A 25,535-nucleotide genomic window follows, 5' to 3' on the forward strand; every position below is an offset into this window, starting at 1 on the left:
ATTGTAAGATATTTCTATACTGAAACTGTGTGAAAATTCCAAGTCTTTTCGTTCAACTGCTGCAGCTTAATCCTAAAATTTTGCCTTCTAGTATAATTTGTTCCAGAGAAGTTAGACTTTCAGGAACTCTCTAACCTGAATGAAACAAATTTTAGAAACAATGACCTCGTTCTGATCTAATTTAGCTCAGTGTAACTTTGAAGCCAAAGTTGTTGAAGACGTATGAAACTGGCACAAGCAAGATTGAAATCAGGTCCCTTATCTCTCTGAATTTAAAAGTGAGAGCTCTCTGATGGAATCCCACTTCCTTGGCATTTCTGCTCATGTAAGACACGCACTGTTCTTGCAGTAGCACTCAGGAAATGTGCTTTCTGCTTCTCACACCATGAGCTACCACACTTTTTCTAACTTGTGACAAGCATATTGTTTTCAAATAAACCTAATTCTCCATCAAAAACTAAACTGGATGTTTACCAGATTGGTTTCAAATCTGCAATAAACAAGTAGGCCCTGAAGGCTATTCCAGACATGAGGATATTTTAACTTCTATCATGAAAAAGGGCAGTTCTTCACAAGTTTGTAAATGACCACAACACAGCCAGTGCAAGGTTATGTATTTATGTTTTCATGTGCTTAGTGACAAAGTGTATTTTCACCTGGTCCTGCAAGCACACATTTCTGCTCAGACAGCCTGCACTCTGCAGCTTTCAATCAACAACACACGGATCTTCAATGTTTTAAGTTTGCTCGAGTCTATCCACATGTTTTGTTAGGGGGTTGGTGAACAGCTGGCTGAATATGAGCTGGCAGCATGCCTGGATGACTAAGAAGGCGAGTCACATCCTGGCTGGTATCAGCAAAAGGGTGGCCAGCAGGACCAGGGCAGTGATCAGCCTCTGGTACTCAGCACTGGTGAGGCTGCACTTTAAATACTGGGTTTGGTTTGGGGCACCTCACTACAAGACAGACATGGAAGGGCTGGAGCGAGTCCAGAGAAGGGTAACAAATCTGGTGAAGGGTCTGGAGCACAAGTCCTGTGAAGAGGAGCTGAGAGAGATGGGGGTGTTTAGCCTGGAGAAAAGGAGGCTCAGGGGGTACCTTATCACCCTCTACAACTACCTGAGAGGAGTTGTAGCCACGTCGGCGTGGGACTCTTCTGCAAAGTAACAAGCAACAGAAAGGAGAGAAGTGGCCTCATGATGTGGCAGGGGAAATTTAGACTGGATATAAGGAAAAAAATTCTTCACTGAAAGGGTTATCAAACACTAGAACAGGAACAGGCTGCCCAGGGGACTAGCTGATTCACTAGTCCCCTGGGCAGCCCTGGAAGTATTTAAAAGGCATGGATGTGACACTGGTTTAGTGGTGACATTGTCATTCTTAAGTTAACAGTAGGACTTTATCCCAAAGATCTCTTCCAAACTAAAGATTTCTATCTTTCTATGCATATGAGTTTCTTTGACAATAAAAACTAACTAGCTATGATGTTTTAATAAAATAAGAGTGAAAGCAAACACTAAATTTAAGAACTGACAAAACGCAAACACATTTCACTTTCCCACCACAGATTCCACCCACATTAGATGTCAGCCACCATTTGTGCAAACAGATACCTTTCACAGGGTGCTCTGAAAAGTGCTGGGAGCATGGTTTGCATGTATGCCTGAACTGTTTACCATCATTGGAGAGTCTACTATGTCCTACTTTCTATTTAGAACAAATTAGGGCAATATTTAGAACTATCACACACCTAGATTTCCTTGAATGAATTCTCTTCTTCCATGTAGAGATTGTCTCTTGCTGAATCCCTAGAGTTTGAGAGATTTGTAAAGACTTGTTTTTAAGACCCTCAAGTGTTTGGGGAAGGTGCAGACAGAACCCCAGCTTCAGCACAGGTCGCCTCTCTCGTGCCTTTCCTCTGAGTGGGGGTAAAACAACCCCAGGGATCACAAGATTTCCTGAGTCTCTTCAGATTGGTCCTTTGGCAGACTGCAGGTGTGACAGTATTGCCATAAGGAACACAAGGGCAATGGTACTGTTTGATTTTCTAAATTTATCTGTAAAGCCTGTGGACACACAGAATTAGCCACTCTGCTTCACATCTGTTTCATGCTAGCCCGCAAATTATGGGGGCCCTTTCAAACCTCCCCTTAAGGCCTCCTCCTTAGAATTGCACTGGAAAACATCAAACTGAACATGAAGGTAAAAAAGTACTCTAATTGTCCCTCACAATAGAAGACAGTTAAATTGGACAATCAATGTAGAAAGGTTGGCCTGACTTGCACAACACAAAATTCATAGTTCTTGTGTTTTATACATATAGCTTTATTTGGACCTCTGTAGGTGACATAGTTGACTCTGCTACAATACCATCACAACTGTTTTCTTTTTATAACTCACATTTCTCAGAGCCTTCAAACTACACCATGTAAACTGAGATGGTTTTGGGAAAGAATTGGTGATTTGAACAGTCTAGAACATTTATAATGTCATTATAATACCTGGGTTTAGTGATGGAGGTGGCATTTTACAGCCATTTAAAATTCATGATTTCATAAAAACATTGACATTTCAATACTTGTTTTTCTCTAAAATTTTAAGCAATTTTGATCTTTCATTATTAGGGAAAATAGCAATATACCTAATATTTTGGTCCAAAACATAGAGGCAACTTCTTTTTTTCCTCCAAAGTGTATTTCCTAAGACAGCCAGGAGGTCCTGTCATGGAGATACAGCTTTGAACTGTCTGCTACACTGATCTCAGGACTGGCAATAAGTGTTGTAAATTGAGACATCTTTGCAGTTACAGAAGCCTGGTATTCACAGCAAGAGTGAAGAAGGGTCTCTTACATAATGCAGAGAAAATATTATTAGTTTCAGAAAAATTTGAATAACACAATAGGAAAGGATTGTTCATCCTATTCACAGAAAAAGGCAGAGGCCATCTATTAAATTGGTGCTCAGTTATGTCACTAAAGAGTTTCAATGTCTATGAAGATCTGCACAAAATTCACTCTGAAAAATATGTCTAATTCTGGCACAACCTATGTTTCAGGTAAACTCATTTGTAATCTCAGCTATGTCCATTTAACACTGTTCTCATGCGTTGTTTCCTGAGTTTCTAAAGAATGAACTCACCTGTCAGTGTCAGCTCCTGACCGTGGTCTTAGCATATCTCATCCCACCAAACACCATCCCAGCCCTTCATGTCAATGCTGACAGGTCCACATTTCTTGCACAGGAGTCCCAGTCCCTCTTTGCAAAAAATGCCACTCCAGGGGTTAAAGAGCAGGGGAGAAGTCGGAGGGTCTGAAGATATTATTTGATTACGTGACATGGGCTGCTGAGCCTGGCGCAGCTGGCTCTGGTTCCAGTACAGGAGTTACTCCTGGAATGACTTCCTGCACTATGCATGGTCCCTTCCCCCAGCTCAGGATCCCCAGCACAGGCTGGGAGCAGACACACTCAAAGCAGTCACATCCTTCCCCAGTTCAAGCAGTTGCTCTTCTCCTTTATGAAAAACCAAGGTTTTCTCCACATTGGTTCCAGCTGCAGGCCACCACTAGGCCACTTTGACACAGTTATACTCTATATGTCATTAAAAAGTGCTCACACTAATTCAATCAAGATGAACAAAGCATAGTAAGGAATGTTTTTTCCCTGCAAAATCTTTGCAACTTTTTAAAATTAATTTGTATAACAAATATCTAGCTTCATTCATTCCCTCAGAAAACAGGACAGACACGACATTGTCATTATTATTTACTATTGTTATCAGTAAGAATGTTTTCTTTGACACCTAAAATGAAAAATTATTTACGTGAAAGCTGTAAGTTTTGTAAGATGACAAAGAACCTAGAATTTATTACAGAGAACCTAGAATTGTTAGAATTGTAGAGGATGTTCTAAACTCTCATCTGAAAGGAGCAGAAGATCCAATATGTAGACCACACCCACTTCTTGTCAAAGTCCAGTGGATCCCTGAGACCCAGACATGAAGGGAAAGGTTCCTATCCAGGCAAGGCCTTCAGCAGTTATGGATTTTTCAGGTGGGCAGAAAAGTGGCAATAAGAAATCCAAGGGCAATCAAAGAGAGACATCAGTGCTTTAGGATGACAGGTTAAGGAACCAGGAGTACAAGTGGGCTTCTACTCTATTCTCCCAGTTGCAGGAAATGAGGAGGGAAGAGAGGGAGATCCAGCAGACCAATATTTGACTCTGAGCCAGCAGAATTTTGTGGGGTTTTGATCATGTTTACATGACACCACACCTGCTGATGACAAATGGGGATCACCTGTCTCAAAAGAGGAAAAGGATTTTTCTCAGGCATTAGCAGGGTTCATGGACAGAGCTTTAAACTAGGTCTGAAGGGGAAAGGCATGAAACCAGACTTGTTACAGATAAATTAGGCAGCACCCTTCCAGTGTCTGAGAGACATTGTGCCAGTGGGGTCCTTCATTCTGCTGTCTCCATGGAGGTAGGGGATAGAGAGCTGTGCAGCAGCAGACACAAGGGTTATTGATGTGTTAGAAGACATGGAAGTGCTAAATTAGTGGAAATCAATAATCTTGTAGATCTTTTCCAACCTAAATGATTCTGCGCTTTTATAATCCTCAATGTATATGCTTTGTTATGTGTACAAAAAATATATTGTCTATATTACCTTGTATAATACATTTCCTGCACTGAATTGCATTAAATAAACATTTTGTTACTACTTCCCCTGTATTGATTGGTCCTATCTTTCTCAAGGTTGCTGCAAAGAGCAAAATCATGAGCACCATAAAGTTGGTATAAGTCTTTTCTACTCATCAGGAACACTAAGGGGGTCAAGGTTTCAGCACAGCTGTTTCACAGAAGTACATGGAACTGTCTACTTCGACATAGTGAAAATTCCTTCCATTCTACACAATCTTGATCCTTACTTATCAGACCATGGTTGTGGATATTGACATATGAAAATTCAGAGTTATTACACTTACTCAAGATAATTACTTGCTTCAGAACCAACTTGATAGCAACTTAATAATAATAAAATAAATAGTAGTAAATTTTCTATTCACAATCCAAAACAGCAGATAACCATTTAGAGGAAGTAACAAAGGTTCACTGGTATAAGAATAAAAACTCAAAAAAAGCTTAAAACAACATACATGAAGGTAAGTGAACTCATAATATTCATTTCATTGAGTTTAAATTCATGGTCCCCAATACTTTCATATTTAATTAGAAATTATCCTTTTATAGGCTAGGAAGTAATTTCAATCAATCTTAGTTTTCTTTCTGAAAGTAATTCCAAAACTACTTCTAAAAAGCACTAAAATAAAAATTCATCATAGCACCACAAGGAAAAGAAACCTCTATTGGTGTAAACAACATCAGTAATTTTAAATTTGTCTCAAAACTTCAGTGGGTTAACCTTACATACACAGATCTTTTTGCAGATCAGACATTCTTTAACCTGCAGCAGACAGCATGAAACTGGCATAAGGGCTGTATCATGTGCTCCAGTTAATTCAACAAAAACGCAGTCATGCGCCCACACTTGATCCAGATCAAGTATGCACTCATTGTGATCCAGGAGCACACAAATCTGGTATTAAATAACATGAAACCGTGGCCTTATATGACAGCACAGCTTTAGATATTTTGCAGATTTCATTGATAGGTTTTTCAGTAGGCATGTTTTTTCCTTTAACTAATCCAAATACTTATAGGAGCTGTGATGATCTTTTCCACATAAATCATCAAATTTATGTAAATGAAACACAAAATCAGAAAAAAAATCCCGATTCCCATCACAACAAAGTTGAGTCATCTGTGAAGGGCTGGAGATGTGTGGTTGCAACCATTTTAAATAGCTAAATGTCCAAAGCAGTAGAAACCAAATAAAATCTATATAGTGAACCAATAAAAAAATTAGAAATCTTACCTTTTTCACTAACACTTTCACTTTCAATCTCTACATCATCACAACTTGTATATTCTGGAGTGGATGCCAGTTCTTCTTCTGAGCTACTTAATGAAACCTGGCGCATTTTACCTCCTTTTTTTGTTTTATGGGGCTTTGGTGGAGGAGGTCTGACGGATTCAGACTGGTCCGAGCTGAGCGAATCATTCCGTAACATGGTCTCCATCTTTTCACGCTTTGTTTTCCGAACAGCAGAACTGGGATCCAAATGGTGCTGTTTCCTTAAAGAATCAGAGCGCCTCATGTCTGGTCTTTCCAGAGGAATTGGACTCCTCCTAGGTGTAGGAGGGCTATGATTTGTGGTCCTCTGACGATTGGGACTTGGTCCCTGAGCCTCTCGAGTTCTTTCCATAGAGTATGAACGTTGGTTTTCCATGGCGGCCCTGCGCTCAGACACTGATCTTTGTCTTGATGGCCGTTCCATCCTGAGCATGGACATCCGAGAATCATCCAGCTCTGTATTTGCCAGCGAGACATCGCTATGCCTGCGTTCGTGTCGTGCGCGGGACACTTCAGCGTGGATACGCATTTGTTCCTCATATGGCTGCGGCTTGACTGGATAACGAGCCAAATTAGGATCACTCCGGTATCGTGCCTGGTATTCCTCTTCCCTCCTTTGCCTCTCATATTCTTCCCTGCTTTGCGCATCTTCTTCTTCTACCGGATACTCCTTGGAACGCCTGCGGCTCCTCCTGTTGGAATCTCTATAATCACCCAGTTCAGGCTCTTCGTACAACTGGGGCCCACGCTGTGACCGCCTATCTGAATAATCTGATGGTGACCTGGGCATCGCACTGTCTGATGTAGCATACTGCGAGTATTCGTCTCTCTCGTCCCTTTGGTCGTATCTTCTGCTCTGTTCTCTTGATATTGAAGGGCTTCTTTTCCTAAATAATCATGGCAAGAAAGCAGAAAGAGAATCCTGTCAATATTTTATGTAGCACAAATATACAGTTAATGCTAGTTAAAAGATAAAATGACCAGCTGATGGAAAAAAAAAAAATCCATTCATTGCATTTTTTGTGAATATGCTCCCACATTTTCTGTACCAAATTAAAGAAAGGATGTCATGCTATAAATCTGCTTACAGTGCGCAGTTTGAATAAAAAACAGCTTTGAAGGAAAAATGCTGATATGACTTTATAAAATATAGAAGACAAATACTTAGGCTACTTTGTAGTCATGACTGGTTTACAAGTATCAAAATTTTATAATCCTTTAAATCATTTTACAGCAATATAACTTGACCATATACTTGTCTTCAATGGAGTTTTTTAATCACCATGAAAATTAGGGCTAGAAAAATCATTCAGTTAGTTTATTCTTTTAGCAGCTGTTATTGCTCAAAAACACACATTTCAGTTCCCTCAAAACTATAATTTGTGCCAAGGGCAGAAAACAGACAAAGATTCAATGGCAGCACTTTTCTAAATCAGATGAACTCAGAAGTCCTGAACTCAGAAAACAAACCACTTTTTTTGCTGTGAAGGGAAAGAGTTTCAAAGTGCTGCCTCTGTCTATCTGATAGGAGAGAAAACAGTATTTTCACAGCCAGGAAGGAAATGCAGTCTCTGCTGAACAAGAAAAAACAACAGCTGTCAGTGCAGAGTGTGCATGGCCTGTGGGGTGTCTGGCAAACTGGCATCCTGTACTGTTTTAGGTACCATACAGAATTATTAAACTGTGCTTGAAAGATTTGGACCCAGTATTGCCTTGTAAATAGTAAAGTACTTTAGCTTTGCAATGGCATGTAAAAATGAGGACACTAATTAAATCTTGCAAAAATGAAACTCTTAGTGTGAAGCATGACAAGTTCTGTAAGAATCATGCAAATGCCTATTTGCTTACAGTGGAGCTAAGACATCCCATCTGTGTTGTTACAGAGGTGTGTTAGTTCCAGCAGAAATTATAACTTCTGTACATTTTACAAAATCTCTACAGACTCTGCTACTGGGGACTCAACTTGAATAATTCTAATGTAACATGAACAGAGTTTCAGAAGGCTAAAACCAGAATGGCCAACAGGAAGGGACAATTAGAACAACACAACTACCCAAATGCAGTTTGCAAAGACATAGAAGCTTCATTAGGACAACAGCAATTAGATGCAGAAGTACTTTAAGGAAGATAAATATTTTTCACTTAAGTACTTGAGATGATGAAAAATTATGCCATATCCCAAAATAAATTGTTCCAATAGAAAATTACCCAATTCCTGAAAATTTCTGTCATGGCTATAGCAAAAGTGTGCATAACTTCCTCTCCCCGATTGTGTCCCTCATATAGGAAAAATCTGCATTCATCAGATACAGGCATTAATCCATGTGAATCTCATTGCAAAATCAAGACAAATACATGTACACATGAAATGTACACATACTATACTGCCAATAGTCACACTGTCTATACTCAGTCTATATAACCTTCATGTGTCTTCAGAGCAGCATTGTTTACATCAATTTGATCCTCCAAAGCATTCAAACTCTCTAGAACATATGGTTTGTGTTATCAGCTCCATGATGAACAGTGCAACACACAAAGCCATACAGATTCTAGTTTGACAAATCTCATGTGTGTCTTGGAGCAGCCTGAGTGTACACATGCTTCAGTATTAAACTTCTACACACTTATATCTACAGCAATACAAACAACACAGCAGTAAGAATTAGTTTAGCTACAAGTAGAAGATTATATAAACATACAAAAAACATGCACATGTGTATATATACATAAAATAAATAAATATAGCACTCCATGTCACAGCAACCTCATATGGATACGATCCTCTTCTGATGACATTGCAGCTATAATGTCATGGGGGGGAGGCTGAGGGGCATAAAAGACATGGATTTCTGTACAAGTGAAAATATTGTTGTAGACTTGCTGCTGAGGAAAATGTATTTCTATTAAGGAAAAACATCATCAGATGAACTGCCACAAGACTTACTAAAAAGTACACCTGTTTTTTCTATGTTAATGAGAGGAGAATTAGCCGATTTAGCATTTTATTTTTATGCATTTATACAAACATTCTCTAACCTCATGTGCTACATTTACTACAAACAGTAATTTTCCTTCCTCCGTTTAAGATATAAAAATAGGAAACCATCTATGGCTGACAGTTATGTGAAGAGCAGCTGGGTCCTCAATCTACTCTAACCTTTAATGAAGGAGAAAGCTTTGCATGGCTGGCCTGTGTGTGGCAACTACTAGGGCACACGCAAGAAAAAGGACTTACCTGCAAACATAGTGCTTTTCTTCAGAGAAAGCAGCCTAACAGAAAAAAAGTAGCTAATTGAATTCCTGGCCTAAGTTGACTGACATCATCAGGCCCTCTTTCTAATTAATTTCATTCCTGTTGAAGTCAGCTTATTTCACTACTGAAGTTACTGAATTAACCAGAAGCTGTAGTACTGTCCATCAGAAATAAATTAACTGTACTGTACACCTGATCAGCCAGAAACCTGCTGCAGGAGAGGGCTCACCCTGCCCCACAGTCCCCAGACCCTTAGTACTAAAGTCTGTCATTCTCTACTGAATATCACAGCACAATTTGCCTCCCTTTAACATTCAACAATTTTTTAATTTTAAAAATATCTGCTATATACAGAGTTGTACAATGAATGCTATACATTTCAAATCAGAATTATGAAATCACAGTAAGAGGCAACTAGTACTGATGAAAACTTAAGGCCTGTCCCTACTATTAAAAATCTGCTGCTATTTTCAGATCACTAGCTAATTCTCACTCACCTTCATCTGTCTAAGCCATTTCTCACCATTAATTACCCTAAGGACACCTTAATAAAACCCTTCCATCAAGCACCCCCAGCTGGATACACTATGGAAAATGACTACTCCTGTCTTCCCAGGACTTCCCTGGAACCTTAAAAGCTAAGTGAACTTTAAGGGTGTGATATGCACCCTCCAGCTGCCAGCTGAACTAAGCACTATATATCTCTTGTCAGAAGGATTACCACCTTTTCTGAAAAGGTTACCACACCTTTTATGAAAAATCCTCCAGGCCACTGTGATTGCTACTTGTTTGAAACAACCATAAAATAAAATCTCTATTATGGTTTAAAAACTGCAAAAATCTCTTTGTCAGGCACATTCTATAAATGGGGTTTTTTTTCAGATACAGAATATGAAACTTATTTTTTCCTACTTATTACTGTGTATTTATTTTTATTGTAATTTATCAATACGTGACATTTGGTCTTTTAGTACACAACCCATAACCCTACACTGATGGAAACTTTATTTGCAGTGCACTACAGATATTACTAATATTATGGAAAAGCAAATAGCTTGACTGTAATCTGTACTCCAGCTCATAAAGTTAAATTATTCAACTCCCCCACATCACAATAGAACTCAAGGGCTTAAAATATAGCATAGAAGAATATAAGACAGCTATTCAACTTTGATGGCTGTGATTTCCATAATGGAACTAAATATCTTGAAACTCTTTGACATTCACTTGGATTCTGCCTTAAAGAGAAAAACTCTTCTGCTTTGATTTAGGTTTTTAGAAAATTGACCCAAATGTATTTTAGAAAAGGATATTTTAAAAATTAAGTCTCCATCACAATTCAGAAGTCAGAGACATTAAGAAACATTGTAATATGTAAAGTAATTATACCACTGTCAAAACTAGATATCAGACCCTCCTGCTAATGATCTTTTCCTCAGACTAACAAAATATACATTTGAACTGGAGAAAACCTTCATGAAGATATAATTCTTAAGTTATATTTGACCACCTGAAGCAACCTGCAGTTACTTGAAGAGTATGATTTATCAGAAGCTTTGGGTCAATTAAAAAATGATAATTTGGGTCAATTAAATAATGCTCTCAGTGGGCCTGAGCCATCAGCTACTTGGAAATGAATACTGGCCATCTACTTGTAAGACCTAATTATAATTTACTAGAAAATACTTTCAAATTTTGTTCTCTCTTTCCTATAAATTATCAAGGAATAATGTTGAATGGAAAATTAAAACTGAAAATATCTCTCCTGCATATATTGTAATTTTGCTTAACTCAAAATGTGATCCCTTCAATACGTGGAAAAATAATTCAGAGAAGGTAAAAAATTGTCATTTGCCACCAGAACTTTTTCACAAAAGTCATTCAAGATACAGAGCTTCTTGTTAGAGACCTCATCATACCCTGAACACAGCTTCATTTCTCCTTTACTTTATGGCTTCTGTCAGCAAAAGTGCATTTGTTGGCCCCTGAGCAATCGTTTAAGAATAGTTCTTCTACTATTTGAAATTCTGTACTTCTATGTGTTGAATTCAACAGTCAGGACACTTGTTTAAAACAACAGTGACAGGGAGCAGATAAAGCACTTGTCCCACAGATCCCAGGAGCTGAGCTGGGCACTCTCTGGACCTTGCACCCAAAGCCCCGTGAGCGCAATGAGCCCAGAAAACTTGCTGTGCAGCTTAGAGTCTGCCTGCCTTTCACAGGGAGGGTTCTACTCTCTCATTTAGGAAACCATCTCCACAGACCTCCTTTGCCAGACTGAAAAATCTCCAATTTTTTTGGCAGTGGTTTTAAGAGGCTATCTGATAATGATTTAACTTCATTCTCCTCGTAACTTCTGCCTCTGCTGAGTCATACTGTGCAGGAAAATTCATTTTGCACATTCTACGAAGCAGCTATGGCTGCCTTGTTGAAAAAAGATGTATTTTTTTTGACTTCAAAGCAGTTCCAGTTTTCACCAAGATCTCTCTTTACAGTTACTCTATGCTGTCTAGTTTTATACTAGATTAAACTTATGATTTATCAGTTCCCCATTCTTAGTTTCTCACTCCTCAAAAAATGAAGAATGTAAGCAACCAGTGCACAATTCACAAGTTAATTAATTTAAACAGCCTACTTTGATAAATAGAAAAGGTGTGTATTGCATTTGACCAATATGGTTTTCAAAATTTGTTCTGAAGTACATCTAACACTCACATATCTAAGGAGTCCACTAGGTAAAGCTCATGTGAGACAATATTTCCTTCCTCATTTCAGCCATGCCTTGCAATTTTGCCTTATAGAAACCATACGTAAAAACATTACAATACATTCCAGCTAAATATCTCCAAAGAATATGAATTAAGTTTACAAGGAATATGAATTAAGTTTACAATTCAATAAATTTCCTGAAGCATGAGATTGGTAGAGCAGATGTTGATCTCTATTAGATTTTATCTGAAAATAAGAATTCACTGACTGCAGGCTTGTATCAACAGAATGAAAGGAAATCTGCAGTAACAAAATGTTAATATAATTAAAGTCACCACTGATAACAATTTTGCTTTGAACTTGACATGATTGCACAGACATATGAAACAATACATTTTTATTCTATACAAGAAATTCGGCAAAAATTCAGCATTGCAGCAGGGCTACTTTCAATTTGTATGAGGAAAAGAGTTACAACATGGAAAAAACTGCAGAACAAAAGAGGTGATTTAAGTATCAATTGCTAATTTACAAATTTTTAGCTAATACTTTTGTTTCACTTTTTTTTCTTTAAATAAAAAACAACAGAGATAGGAAAACTGGACTAACATTAGAAATTATTTTGTCCTCCTTTATTTTGCCTGAGTATTCAGCAGCTCTTAAATCATATAATATTATTTTAGAGAACTGCAAGCTGAGAAATAAAGCAACAATATTTTACTGAGTGTTCTTTCAGATATATTGAAGAATGCTTACCTCTTAAAAATAGGTTAAACATGCCAAGATTTTTCATTATTTCTACTTCTGAACATTTTCAAAATTAATATTTTGCTAATTATTTCCACTTAATAGATAAACAAGCAATATTGCACCTTTTCTTTCAGTAAAAATTTTGTCCCAAAGAAAATAATAATCAAAACTATAATAAAGAGCAAATTGATTAGTTTTCAAGAATTGGTAGGAATGGGCATTCTTGTTATCTGCATCAGTACTGACACTACAGAAACCATTTGCAGAAGGGTGGAATCAATTAACATCTGTCTAACAGCAGGATTTAAATTACTTTAAAACACAGGGTATTAAAAGAATAGTAGGTCACAAAAATACTAACATAAGAATGAGTAAATATAATACTGAACTGTTACTAAAAAGTACAAATAATATAAAATAAAAGAACATTTCAAAATTCTACATATACTATTTTTATTAAGATAAATATAATGTTTCAAGAATTATTTTTATCACAGAAATTAGAATACAATTTAAGAAACTAAATTATAGAGTAGCAAAAGATTTTTTAAAGATAATATTTGCATATACTTGAAGCACAAGAAAAAGTTTTTCAGTACTTCCACTGAGTTTTTTTACTAAAAGTAAAAAAAAATCTCCCTAATCATCCCCCTAGAAGAACAAGAAATGCTGAGCAGAGACATTGTTTTCACACAACACATTCGGCATCTTTCTTCCCTGCTTTACCTTTTGATCAGCCACTGCACATCTGGGTAGTTGGAAGCCTCGGGTTCATGAGAATACATCAATTTCTGCTCTCGCTAGCACTTTCATTTAATCCTCTAGGTTCAGTGAAATCACACAAACAGCCTCTTCATTTCGAGACACAATTTTTTAGGCATGTATTTTGCAAACCCTTCCCTGCCCCCAAAATGTGCTTATAAAATATAAGGCATCCAGGAAAAAAATAAAGTTCAGTGTCTGCAACAACAGCAATTCAAGTCAGAGAGCTGACCCAATGGGAAGCTATTGAGAGCATGAGGGGAGTGTTATAGTTTAATGCTGTTACCATGTGCTGTATATAGCTGGAGGTCAAGTAAGAATTTACCCTATAAGGAGGATTATGGTACTTAGCTGATTAGTGCCTTGCTACAGTACTATTGCCTACAAATGTACATGCTGGTCAGGACATTTCATTTAAACTATTTTTCAAATTCGGCAGGTCCAGTATTTCATATTTTGTGATATTAGTTCCAGCATTTTCTTTATGTTCTAGGTCTTCAATAAAGTTATGTATTATCATACTTTTAGTTTGAAGTTTTAGTTTTAGTAAGAAGTCAAATTTTGGCATAATTTTCAACTATTAGGCTAAAATAGTTGTGGCATGTATTCCAGTCTGATGTGTTGCCCATACTGTAAAACTGAAAACGTTTTTCTTACGCAGTTAAAAAAACCAGTGAAAATCAATGAAAAACAGTCATCAAAACTCACATTAAAAATATGTTGAAAATGTGAAAATAATAGAAAGCAAATGTATATCTTCATTTGCCTTAAATAGATTATAAATACATTTTTGTACAGTTTTCCACAGCATTTTCTACCTATGCAAACTAGCTTATGAATACATTATGTTTATTATAAAGCACCAACCAAATCTGACTGCAATATATTTAAGTCATGACAAAGTAGCATGACATGGAAAAACTAAAGACTTAGAAGAAATCTAGATTTTCTTCACCTCAATAAGAGTTCAGATTCCAAGGAAAGCATTCTGCATCAAAGTTTATTTGTTCAGCCATCATAGAGAATATATTATAATAGATTTAATCTATACATAATTTCATCTAATTTTGAGTCTAATCTAAGCGTTTCAGTTTCTTACGCCAAGGATTGTTCAGCAGGTGCTTTTACCAGCAGCTGGAAGTATCCTGGTTCTTCAAAGGAAATCTTTAAGTTTGATGACAGGGAGAATTTTCTTTCAAATAAACACTCCATTATTGTGTGGGCATTATTACCATTACATAAAAATTAAAGCTATTTCAATAATGACCAAACTAAGAAAATATCAGTGACATGAACTGTCACTTGAGAATTGTTTTTCCTAATAACATCTGGAGGCTATTTTGGACTGTTGAACTTTTAAAACTAACTTTGCTAATGAATTTGAGTCGGTACATATTCTGTTCTTTCTCTCTATCTTCATTGTGTCCACAATTAAAATATAAATGTGATATCATACAATGAACATAAGTCTTAAAATATCTCTGTGATTCATATTTCAGTCGGGAAGAGATGAAATAGATCATACTGAGCTGTTTTGATGCCTCCATAAAAGAGCAAGCATAAAATAACCGCTGTGAAAATGTCCAGTTGCCTCAGTAATGGGAGGTAAAGACCTGTTATTAAATCTTGTGAATTCGATCAGTGGTGGCTCATCACTGAATGATGGGCTGTCTGCACCAGCTTCTCCAAGACCAAGATGTCAGGGTAAATGTGTTCCTGCTAGGGAACATCAGCAGGACCACTATGGAATGAGACAAAGGCATTAAATAACTCTTGGAAATTACCTTGGTACATAAAACTTTAAATTTCTGGTTCAACTGTAATTCTCAACATACTGCTGAGACGAGATTAAATGTCTGTATTTTAAAGTAGCACCTAAGTCTATCATAGAAGCAGACCACAAGTTTAGATGAAATTAAGTTGTATTTCTGTAAAAGCTATAGCACCTGTGTTATGTGTTGTTAGGACATGATTTTACAATGTTTTTTAAGCAAAAGAACTTTCCCCACAGTAGTTTAAGCAGTGGGCTCACAATCCACAGCTGTTATTCACCAAAATGTTCAGGATCAAATGGTTATGGCTGCCTAGACAGAGCCCCGTCAGTTCAGAGCCCCTCAGGCAGGAGGTTAGGATGGAAATCATGTCTGTGTTGCCGGGTTTTCAGAGACACTATCTGAAAAATTTCCCATCGCGCTACCATGTAGTAACAACCTCACAGGGGATAATAACAGCCTGGTTTTTCAAACATCAACAGGTCAAAGAGACATTCTTAGATAGTCAGATCAGATCTCTGACGTAGGTATTTCTACCAGCATTAATTTGTTTTTCTGCAGTGCTGAGACCAGCTCAGGATATTCCTCCCTTTTATTCTCTTATCATCTGTTAGAGATGTCTGCACTAGAGCAAGCCTTCCCTAAAGAGGCTCAATACAAAGCCTTCTGAAAAGAAAATATATTCATGGATGCTTGCAAAAATCCATATGGAAAATCACTAAGTACTCTAGAAAGTGTGTGGAAGTGAACACTGGGAAATGAAAAGGGTAACATGGCATCTTAGCAACTTCTATACCAAAAGGTGGCACTCAGTTAACATGACAACAGTACAGACCACATAGAGGAAAATAGCAACCACTTCTAGCAGGAAGCAAAACAATACTGAATAGTCTTTATAGAACTACTAGCAACAAAATAGCACTGAATAAAATTCACTGAAATGTTGACTATGTTTCTTCCAAGAAACAAAGAAACGTGTGGAAATCTAAAGCAATTTAAAATGAAACAACTAAAATAAACTTCATCTTGTAACATAAACAAGTCCATGGATGTATTCTACATTCTACTGCAACGAAGGTAGACTTAGTTACTCTAGTTTTACTTCTAAAATAAGATGACAGCTTTTTATATTCCACAGGAGAAATGAATACTCATTTTGTAACTTCATGTATATATAAACAGCCCAACTCATTCATGTTTTACAGTTCCTGTCACCAACATTATCTGCTTTACCCAATAAACTTGTTTCCAGCAGGATCCTACAAAGTCGAGTGATGAAATTATGACTGAAGTTCAGACTGTGCTATTCGCAGATTTTTGACATAACAGTGGCCACTTTTTCCATCAATTACAGAATTACTGTTATTGTCAGATTTTAGGGACCAGAAGTATGTTTTAAGTCAAACTTTACTTTCATTGTTGACCCGAGCACGAAAGGTTAAATGTTTGCTCACTGAAGCACTTTTCAAGAATAAGATCAACTGGATAACAGGCTGGGGAGCCAGGCTATAAAAATTATTCGAGATGCTTGAGTTGACAGAGCAGAAAATCACAATCAAGTTTCAGTAATTTAGTTACTGTAATTTAAACAGTAGAAATGGATAGTTGGACAGATCGGACTTTTACAATTAGCAAAGAATATTTCATGGTATATAGTAATTTTGAAATGCATATTGAGGTGAACTAACACAAAATAGTTACAATATTAATAGATTCATATATAAAAAAGAGAGAAGAGAAACCATGATCAAGTAGTTTGATTTCATTCTTCCTGGATACTTTTACAGAAATGAGATTAATTCCAGATATAAATGAAACTTTGCTGACAAGGAATAAAAAAATTAAATTAAAATCCTTATATTTGGCCTTACAGTGGCACCAAGCTCATTTACCGTTATCATTAGAGAGATATATCCCAAAACAATGAATCTGATTATTTTGGATGATTATTGGATTATATGCTATTAAAAGCACAACGTGAAGAACTACTACATTTCCACTAGCTGGCCATTTCCCTACTGCTGTAAGTCTTGTAGCAAGGTGAGAAAAACCAACACTACTCTGTTGGAATTGAGTTTGATTCATAAATACATAGAAATTTGGAGTAGAGGGTGAAGGGAGAGGCAGAGGAGAATAAGTGAATAGTTATAGCCATGTTAGAATGTTCTTGCAGCATATAAAAACCACTTAAAATACAGGGAAATTCTTAAGAGAATTATCATCAATTCCTCATAGAAAAGAAGAGATTTTCTAAGGTCAAGTTTTTGTGAAAAGTGGACTGAAATATATCACTGGGGTAGTGGCTGTGGACATCACTTCTTTGGCCCCTTTTTGCTTTTTTTGACTAGTTTCAATATTTTCAATAACATATTAGAAACTGACTGTGAGTGAAGACCTCAGCTGCAGCTGCTGATCAATAGAGTGAAGGGTAAAAGCTGATATTTTTGATACAGAAGCATTTTCTATTCAATGTTAGAAAAATACAATATTGAAACACAAATTTTGTTTCAAAAATAGAGAAATATTATGACGTATTTTCTCTTCCTCATTCCTTTAAGCTAAGAGGAAGAACTTTATTTATGTTTTATGATGTAAGAGTGCCCTGCCTGGCTGATTGTTTATTCTGCACTTGCTCTTGTGCCTTGTGATGTCTGTTCCACAACAAAGTTACACTGCACCAGCATTAGTTGGGAGAGGATAGTTCCTCCCAGTGCAACATACCCAGAGACCTCCAGAGACAAGTGCCAAGGCAGATTCACCTACTCTGCTTCAACATTAAGGTAATGTCAAGTGGAAATTTTTTACACTGAAATACGAAAAAAAAGTCAAACTTCTAAAGCCATTAGGAATAATACACATTTCTGCAAGACAGAAACTTAACATGAAAAACTCTTTCATAGCCAAAGATTCAACATTTTAGCAGACACTATGAACAACGTTTGTCAAGAATCATCAAAGATTGAGACCCACAGGCTAGTACAGCAAAATACCTGAGGACTTTGCAAGACGGGCAAAAGTGGGCAATTATGCAATTCATCCTAATTCAACTTAATGCAAAATTCTGTTTTCTCTCTTTCTCAACATTTTCAGGTCAGGTCAACCTAACATTAGAAGGGCCACGTTGTCTCACTGACTGCAAATGGTATAATGTTTTCTTCAAAAACTCTGGATTTGAAAAAGAGCCTTTAACTTGTGCAAGAACCTGGAAGATTTTGTTTTGGATTTTCAAAGATAATGGATCTATTTATCACAAAAAATAAAATCATGAAAGATTTTAATAAAGTCAATTATATGATTGGCATTTTATGCAAATTATGTATAAACAGAGGGACTACCACAGGGGCCTGTAAATCCTGCAAGAACCTGGACTGGGAACTGCTATTATCTTAAAAATACAGGGAAGCTACAAACAAACATAGGCATAAGCATTTCAGTGAAGTGGAAAAAAATGCTTGCATTAATTATTTTATATGGAAGGTGTATGTGTTGCAATCAGTATTGATCACCAGTTGGTACAATAGGCAAAGGATCTCATTAAGGTAAATTCTTAATCTAAGGAAGTTGTACTCAAAAAGGTAATGAAATTGTCATTAATAGTGATTTGGGAAAAAAAAACCCAAGAACAGTAAATTGAGACTACAGCTTTTCAAATACTGCCTACAGAAATCAAAAAATAAAAAACAGTGCCTTGAAAGACAGACACAAAATAAAATACAAACCAGGATATTTCTAATCTGATAAGTTTCTGTCATTTCATCCTCTGTAATAATAATGCCAGCTAGAAACAAGAAGGAGAGTTGTACATTCTACAGGAGCTATAACTTGCTCAGTGTAAGTACAGGCTAAATACCTGTGCAGGAACAAATCGTGATACTCTTTTTTATTTAGTTACCTAAAGACATGCTCAGAAATATTCCTGCTTTCAAATGTTTCTTATCATTCCCACTGCCAAGTTTTCCAATATAATTTTGTTAGGCTTTATATGATTAGGAATGATTTGTCCCTTATTCTTCCTTGTTGGAATGGATATTGCCCCAAAGAATCTTCGGGTCTGGAATAGGACAGGATTTCTTCCCAAGGGCACCTTCTTGTCTATCAACTCAAAGGAAAGTAGGGAGTTAACTGAGAAACTTATGTCCTAATCAGCCTTAAACTAGCAACAAGATGATAATAATTTACTCCTCACCTTAAAAGAAAAAGGGCAAACAAAGCACACACACATAAAAAACCAGCCCTTTGTCTCTTAAAAAATATGGGGGTGGCCAAGATTAAGAATTCAAGATCCCTAAGGTCCTTATGATATATACTCACAAACTCTAATTTTCAGTAAATCTCCATGATAGAGTTTAACAAGAAGGAGTACAAGTCTCCATATTTCATTGTTTATGGCAAGCTTGCAGGTGCCCGAAAATGTCTCTGTGGCAATTATCTTATAAAAAATAGGAACAACTGCATGACTAAAGTTAGGATAAATATACCAGCACTAGGAACCCCAACAGAAATGCTCACATAAATAGCCTTCAGAAGTGAACAACAACAGGTAATTTTGATGACGGCATGTGAAAAAGCAGTGGTATAGCGTGATTCCATGACCAAGCTCAAGCCCCAGCTTAAGAGGGGGTTTTTAATATATATTACATCCAATGATCAAGTGACAATTAATCCCCTGAACTTCTTTCTTAAGCTCGTTGACTATTAAAGGGAGCTTCAAGTCAGACTTGATTTCCTTTCCTGATCCCCTCTGCTGTCAAGCTACCTGTTGTCTAACAATAATTATGCTGATTTCATATACCACACCAAGACATAAATACTCCAAATATTCTAACACAGAAGTTCATTTGTTTTGGTGCCCAAGACCCAAATATAGGTCTCTTCCAGCAACACAACCTGAACACATATTGTATTGCAAAACTTGTTTTCTGCTCATGCATTTTTTAAACTTTCCAATTCTTTTTATGTCCAGTAGTTCACTGGCATACTGAGGCACACAATGCCAGGTGGCAAAAGAGTTAATTCAAAGAAATCCACTTTATATGGACACACTTTTCATATTTTAGTTAGCCTTCCTGAATCCACATATATTCTTGTTCTTTGCCATCAAAAGTATCTTGTGACCTTGGTTAAACCACAACATTACCAACACAAGGGATCCAGGACCTCTATGATCTTACACCATTTTTTACAAAGGGGTAAAAAATGAGGTTTCAGATGCAGTGCAGTGAATCAATTCTCTTCCATCAGAGAATCTATTTCCAAATCAGGCCTTTCAACAAAATATATTTTTAAGCATTTCTCTTCAGACCATTTTTCTGACAAATCCTACTGTCTTTCTGGGTCATCTTTTATGACACCCCTTTCTGAGGTAGGCAACAAAAAAACAGGCATGGGACTGAATGGTATCCCCTCATATGAACAGGAATATGCAGGCTTTTTTCAAGCAATGATTCAAGATCATCATGGGGGATAAAACTGAAACACATTCATGTAAGAAGTGGATAATAAGCAAATAGAAAGATTAAAATCAGCAATTTAAATTAGAAAACTCCCAGAATTCTTCGTTTGAGGCGACCTGTGTGATTATACTACAGTAACTAGTACACTGAGGAATAATTGTACAATTACTCTCCAATTTCTAGCAATTACTCTTACAGCTAAAATTATTTAACACTCTATCTTCACTATTCCTATTCAATATTGTGCAGAGTGGTGCCCAGCCATGAATGCAATTTAGGTGAAATCACAACACTTAAGCAAAGCCTCCAATGCTGCAACTGTATGAGGGAGTTTCAATGCTCATTGCCCATATGCTCCTGTATGGAAACCAAGATGCATAGAACATCAACACACACACACTCTGAATGGAAGTAACACTTGATTCTTCTGAATTTGTTACTTCAGTAATGGATCAAAAAGTAGTAAGTCCATGGCAAATATAAAACCTTTATTTGGAATTTAGATGGAAAATGTAAAGTATAAGAATATATGTCTCAATCTTCACAAGCTACTGTGCTGCCAGAACAAGACCACAGATTACTCCTCAATGCCTTCAGCACAAGAAGAAATGGAGAGAAAGAACAAAGAGGGAAGAATACATCTGCACAACTTCAAAGAGGAGGCTGTAGAAAAAGAAATAGGAAGAGAAGCCAAAGAGCGTGTGCACCATAATCTGCACCTACTGTAAATGGCATTCTCTTCATTACTTTTGGAGGCCTATTTAGTGGTTCTGATATCAACAAATTTAATACAGCAAGTAGTCTGAGATTCTCAAAAATGCCTAATATCTCAGTCCATATTTCTTTACTTTTCCCAAAACCATTACATTAAGACAGATAATCTTCACCAGAAAAACTATTTTCCTCTTATTACTTTTATCTCAGTAGAAATGCTGTAGGGGATTTAAAACCTCTTTATAGCTGGTCCATAACACTCAGCCAAATAGCACTGTGAACGTCAGAAATCTAAGCAAAAAACTGTTTAAAGACATGGTCTTTAAAATAATAAGTCCTGACTATTGACCAGACCATTTTTTTCTCTCAAAAACCTTTAATATAGAAAAACATTAATAACTCTAAACATTCTTTGTGAATATTCAGTATAAAAAATTTATCTTAATAGTGACTGGTTGAAACAAAAATTTTTCTTTTATCCAGACTACTGCTTTAAAAAATATTTTTTAAGACTTTATTATACTAAAGAGTAAAAACTACTCTAGGATCACTAGCAATTTTCTGTGACTGCAGAACATGCATTGTCTCATCTTTGAAGAATTAGTCACCTACTCCTTGATAGCTGATGTTCCTGTCACACATATTGTAGTGGTGGTTAATAACACAAAATTTATTCAGTCAGGACAACTATCAGCAGCCAGTAAGCTTCAAAGCCTATTTAAAATGTAAGTTATGAAATCAAGTCCACTTAGTCAGTCATATCTAGAGAATTCAAGATATTTCAACAATATTTAAAACAGAACTTTTAAAAAAGGAGGACTGGCAACAGGAAATAATTATTCCATCTGTCATTGGATGGTTTATTGTACTTGACTTTACTAAAACTTTTCATTTTCTCCTTCTTTTTGTTGTGATAAAAATAAGACCAAAAAAAAGTATTGGTTGAAATTCAAAACGATGCATCTTAACAAAGCTTAATCTGACATTTGTCGAGTGTGATCATCTCCTGTTGATATCACTATTAACAAAAACGTGGCATCCTCTAGAGTCCAAACCCTCTACATCTGGAAAAATAGTCCATTTTAAAAAATCTCATACTAGGTTAGATTTTCTGATGGAAAGCACAATATCAGGGGGAAAAAATTTCTATATGGATAACCTCAGCCTTTATTGTAAGTGGCTAAAAGTAAGTATTGGTGGGAAGCCTGACTTTGGAAAGACAGAGATGTCCAAGTAGACATAACTTGAATTGCAATTCCAGGCACAACAGATATTGTCAATTTTTAAAAGACGTCCAGAGCTCTGTCAGGATGATGAAAGCTGGCTGAGACAATGGGCAATCATGCCATAAGTTTAATAAAGTTTCAAATCTTTTAACCAGCAGAGTGTTGAGAATTCCATCAGACAGTTTGGTTTCACCGTAAACCAGTTTTCAGGGCTTAAACAGCTAACATCAAAACATTGAATAAGTGCATGTTTATGAACTCTCTGGACCACTTTGTATAGATTAAGATTTATACTTTTATATAAATCATAATATTGCTATTTTACCGCCCTCTGATCAGATAAAACAGAGTAAAAGAGATATTTCTGTTATGTTTTCATAATGAACACAAAACCAAACGCAGCAAGTAAATGTCTTTATAATTCAAATCTTTTTTCCTAAATTCCAGATTCCATTACTTCTGAAATAGAAAACAATTTACCAGTGCTTCTAAAACATTTTGAAACAAAGGACAGTAAAATTACACACGTTATGCTGTTGTAGTTAAAACTGCAGCTGTTTTTCTTCTCGGGATCTAAGGGGGACATTATACAAGATATAAAATGACTGCTGGATCAAAAATGTGAGAGGGAGAGATGCTTCTTTATCTACTTTGGAGTATTGCACCTACATTTGTCACTTTTCCAAAGACATTTGTATGGAAATTTCTCAGTTATCAAGGTTCAACATGCCCCTGAAGTATGCTCCTCAGAGTAAGAAAGCCCTGGAAATTTTTACATTTATTTTCTCTCTTGAAAATCATACTTCAGTGAATTCATTAACTTCAGGTTTCTATACATCACATCTTTTTAAATCCATAGCATCCCTTGCTTCCAAGACAATGAGGTTGAACCATTTTTATTATCAGCTTAGAATAGAAAAAATATTAAAATACTAGTAAATTATATTTTTCTAGTATTCAGAATCAAAATTATTTTTTACAATAAATGCATTAATACATTATTAAAATGTCCATCCCTCTGGCATTAAGTATTTAACTACTTTTACCTATCTTTCCCCAGTATTAATTATACAATGAGATAATTATATAAAGCAACTGGCATAGTGTCAAGGTGATTTTCTGTTCTGCTAATGCATGTATTTTTTGAGCCTTTAAAGGGTTAGGATTTTTTCCAGACAGTTTCTAAAAATCACCATAGTATTTAGTCTCTAAATATTCTCTAAAACTCCATGCTTTTTCTACTGGAGAGTACATGCTGGGGTTGTATTGTACTTTCCAGTTGAAAGAGCAGCAAAAGAAGAGAACTGCACATTCATTCTGATATTCACTAGAAAAAACCTTTAATCCCTGCAAAACAAAAAACATGTTCACTCTGAGAGGCACAATAAAAATTGCAATAAAAAATCCTTTCAGCAAATAATGACTCATGCACTTAGGCTTTGTTCATTCTCTCTTATGGCTCATACGAAATGCTACAAAATATTGGGTCACTGAATATATAAAATGTAACTGCACACTAGTATCACAAAGACACGTTCCTTTACAGGCTCCTTTAATAACAGGACATAGCTAACAAATTCAAAATATGCAATGCAGTCTACTGAATAAACCATAAAAGTGATGTGTCTCAGTTTACATTTGTGGCTGTGTTTAAGAAATGTGATTACATGATGAAGAAACAGAAGAATCTAATCAGAAATGGCTTTCTGAGAGAATTCTGTGCCCTGTACAAACAGAAATTTTCAGAAGAATTCTTAGAGAAAGTCAGTGAAAACAAAATCATCAGAGGAAAATATACAGTAATACATAAGCAGTCTGATTTTGGTTTATTTTCCAAAGAGCAGACAACAAAAGAGAAGAAATATCTACAATAATTAAGGTTCTGAGTCACTTATTTAGAAGCGTTATATTACAAAAACCATAAGAAGACCATAGAATTTAAAACCCCAAAAGGAGACTGAAATCTTTTAAAAACTATTATCTTTACTCTTCTGTGAGTCACCAAATATTATGCAACAGCTCTGGATATTTGAAAGCATACTCAGTTCTTCCACCTGTGTATGCAATAAAAATTTCATTTATCTACTCATCATTTAGTCACTGCAGATAAGAGAGATCCATAAAATTTCACGGGAAGAGGCAGACTTTTTGGTAGTTTATTTTTAAAACTAAAGGCTAAAAGAAACCAATTCAAAATTAGTTTTACAGAGAGCTTTGGCAGCCATCATTTTTTCAGACAAGCCCTTTAAAGCACACATAGAGCCTTAATCAGTTTGCCTGTTTGTGGGAATAACCATGGGAAGAGAGAAAAGAAGAACAAAAGAGAGAATAATTCCTTACCTTACAGTAACTGGAGTTGTGCGAGACGAATGGCTTTGGCGCACAGACACCTCAGGCACCCAGCATGGAATCCTAAGGCCATCAGAGTGATCACACCCTGCTCCCTACGAGCACCGAGAGGCTGAGGCGTGGTCCCGCGGCTCGGCCGCTGCAGGATCCAGCTGGGAGATGCCCAGTGGGAGCAGGGAGGAAGCACCATGCCTCCACGGGCACAGGATGCCTCTGGGAACCACAGGCATTGACATCTGCTCTCTTTGGCAAATGACAGGTCATCAGCAACTCATTTTTGCTGACTCACCAACAGTAACCTGATATGCAGAGTCTAGATGCTCCAAGTCCATCTAAAAATGACTCATGCAATTCTGCCAAAATGAGCAGCATACCTATAAGCCTTTATAGAGGAATACTATCCCACAAATGTCCATATTAATGCCAGAGAGAAGTGTTTTAAGAAAACCTGCAATCCAGTTCAGAAAGTAAAAACTCAAGTTCCAGCATGTTCATGTTCCTTAAAAATAATTCACTAAAATAGTAAAAAACAAACAAATAAACAAAACCAGAAAACCGCCAAGCAAACAAAAA

General features: G+C 36.4%; 1 protein-coding gene across 1 annotated transcript in view; it reads right to left on the minus strand.

Moving 5' to 3' along the window:
- RIMS2 (regulating synaptic membrane exocytosis 2) overlaps window positions 1-25,535 on the minus strand; it is a 443,432-nt gene that overhangs the window by 247,351 nt on the left and 170,546 nt on the right. The window contains exon 5 of the mRNA XM_058808280.1: window positions 5,933-6,858. Within this exon, the coding sequence (XP_058664263.1) occupies window positions 5,933-6,858 (926 nt within the window). The remainder of the gene's footprint in view (window positions 1-5,932; window positions 6,859-25,535) is intronic.

Source organism: Ammospiza caudacuta, chromosome 1, assembly GCF_027887145.1.
Source record: "Ammospiza caudacuta isolate bAmmCau1 chromosome 1, bAmmCau1.pri, whole genome shotgun sequence".
In the NCBI taxonomy this organism is placed as follows: Eukaryota; Metazoa; Chordata; class Aves; order Passeriformes; family Passerellidae; genus Ammospiza; species Ammospiza caudacuta.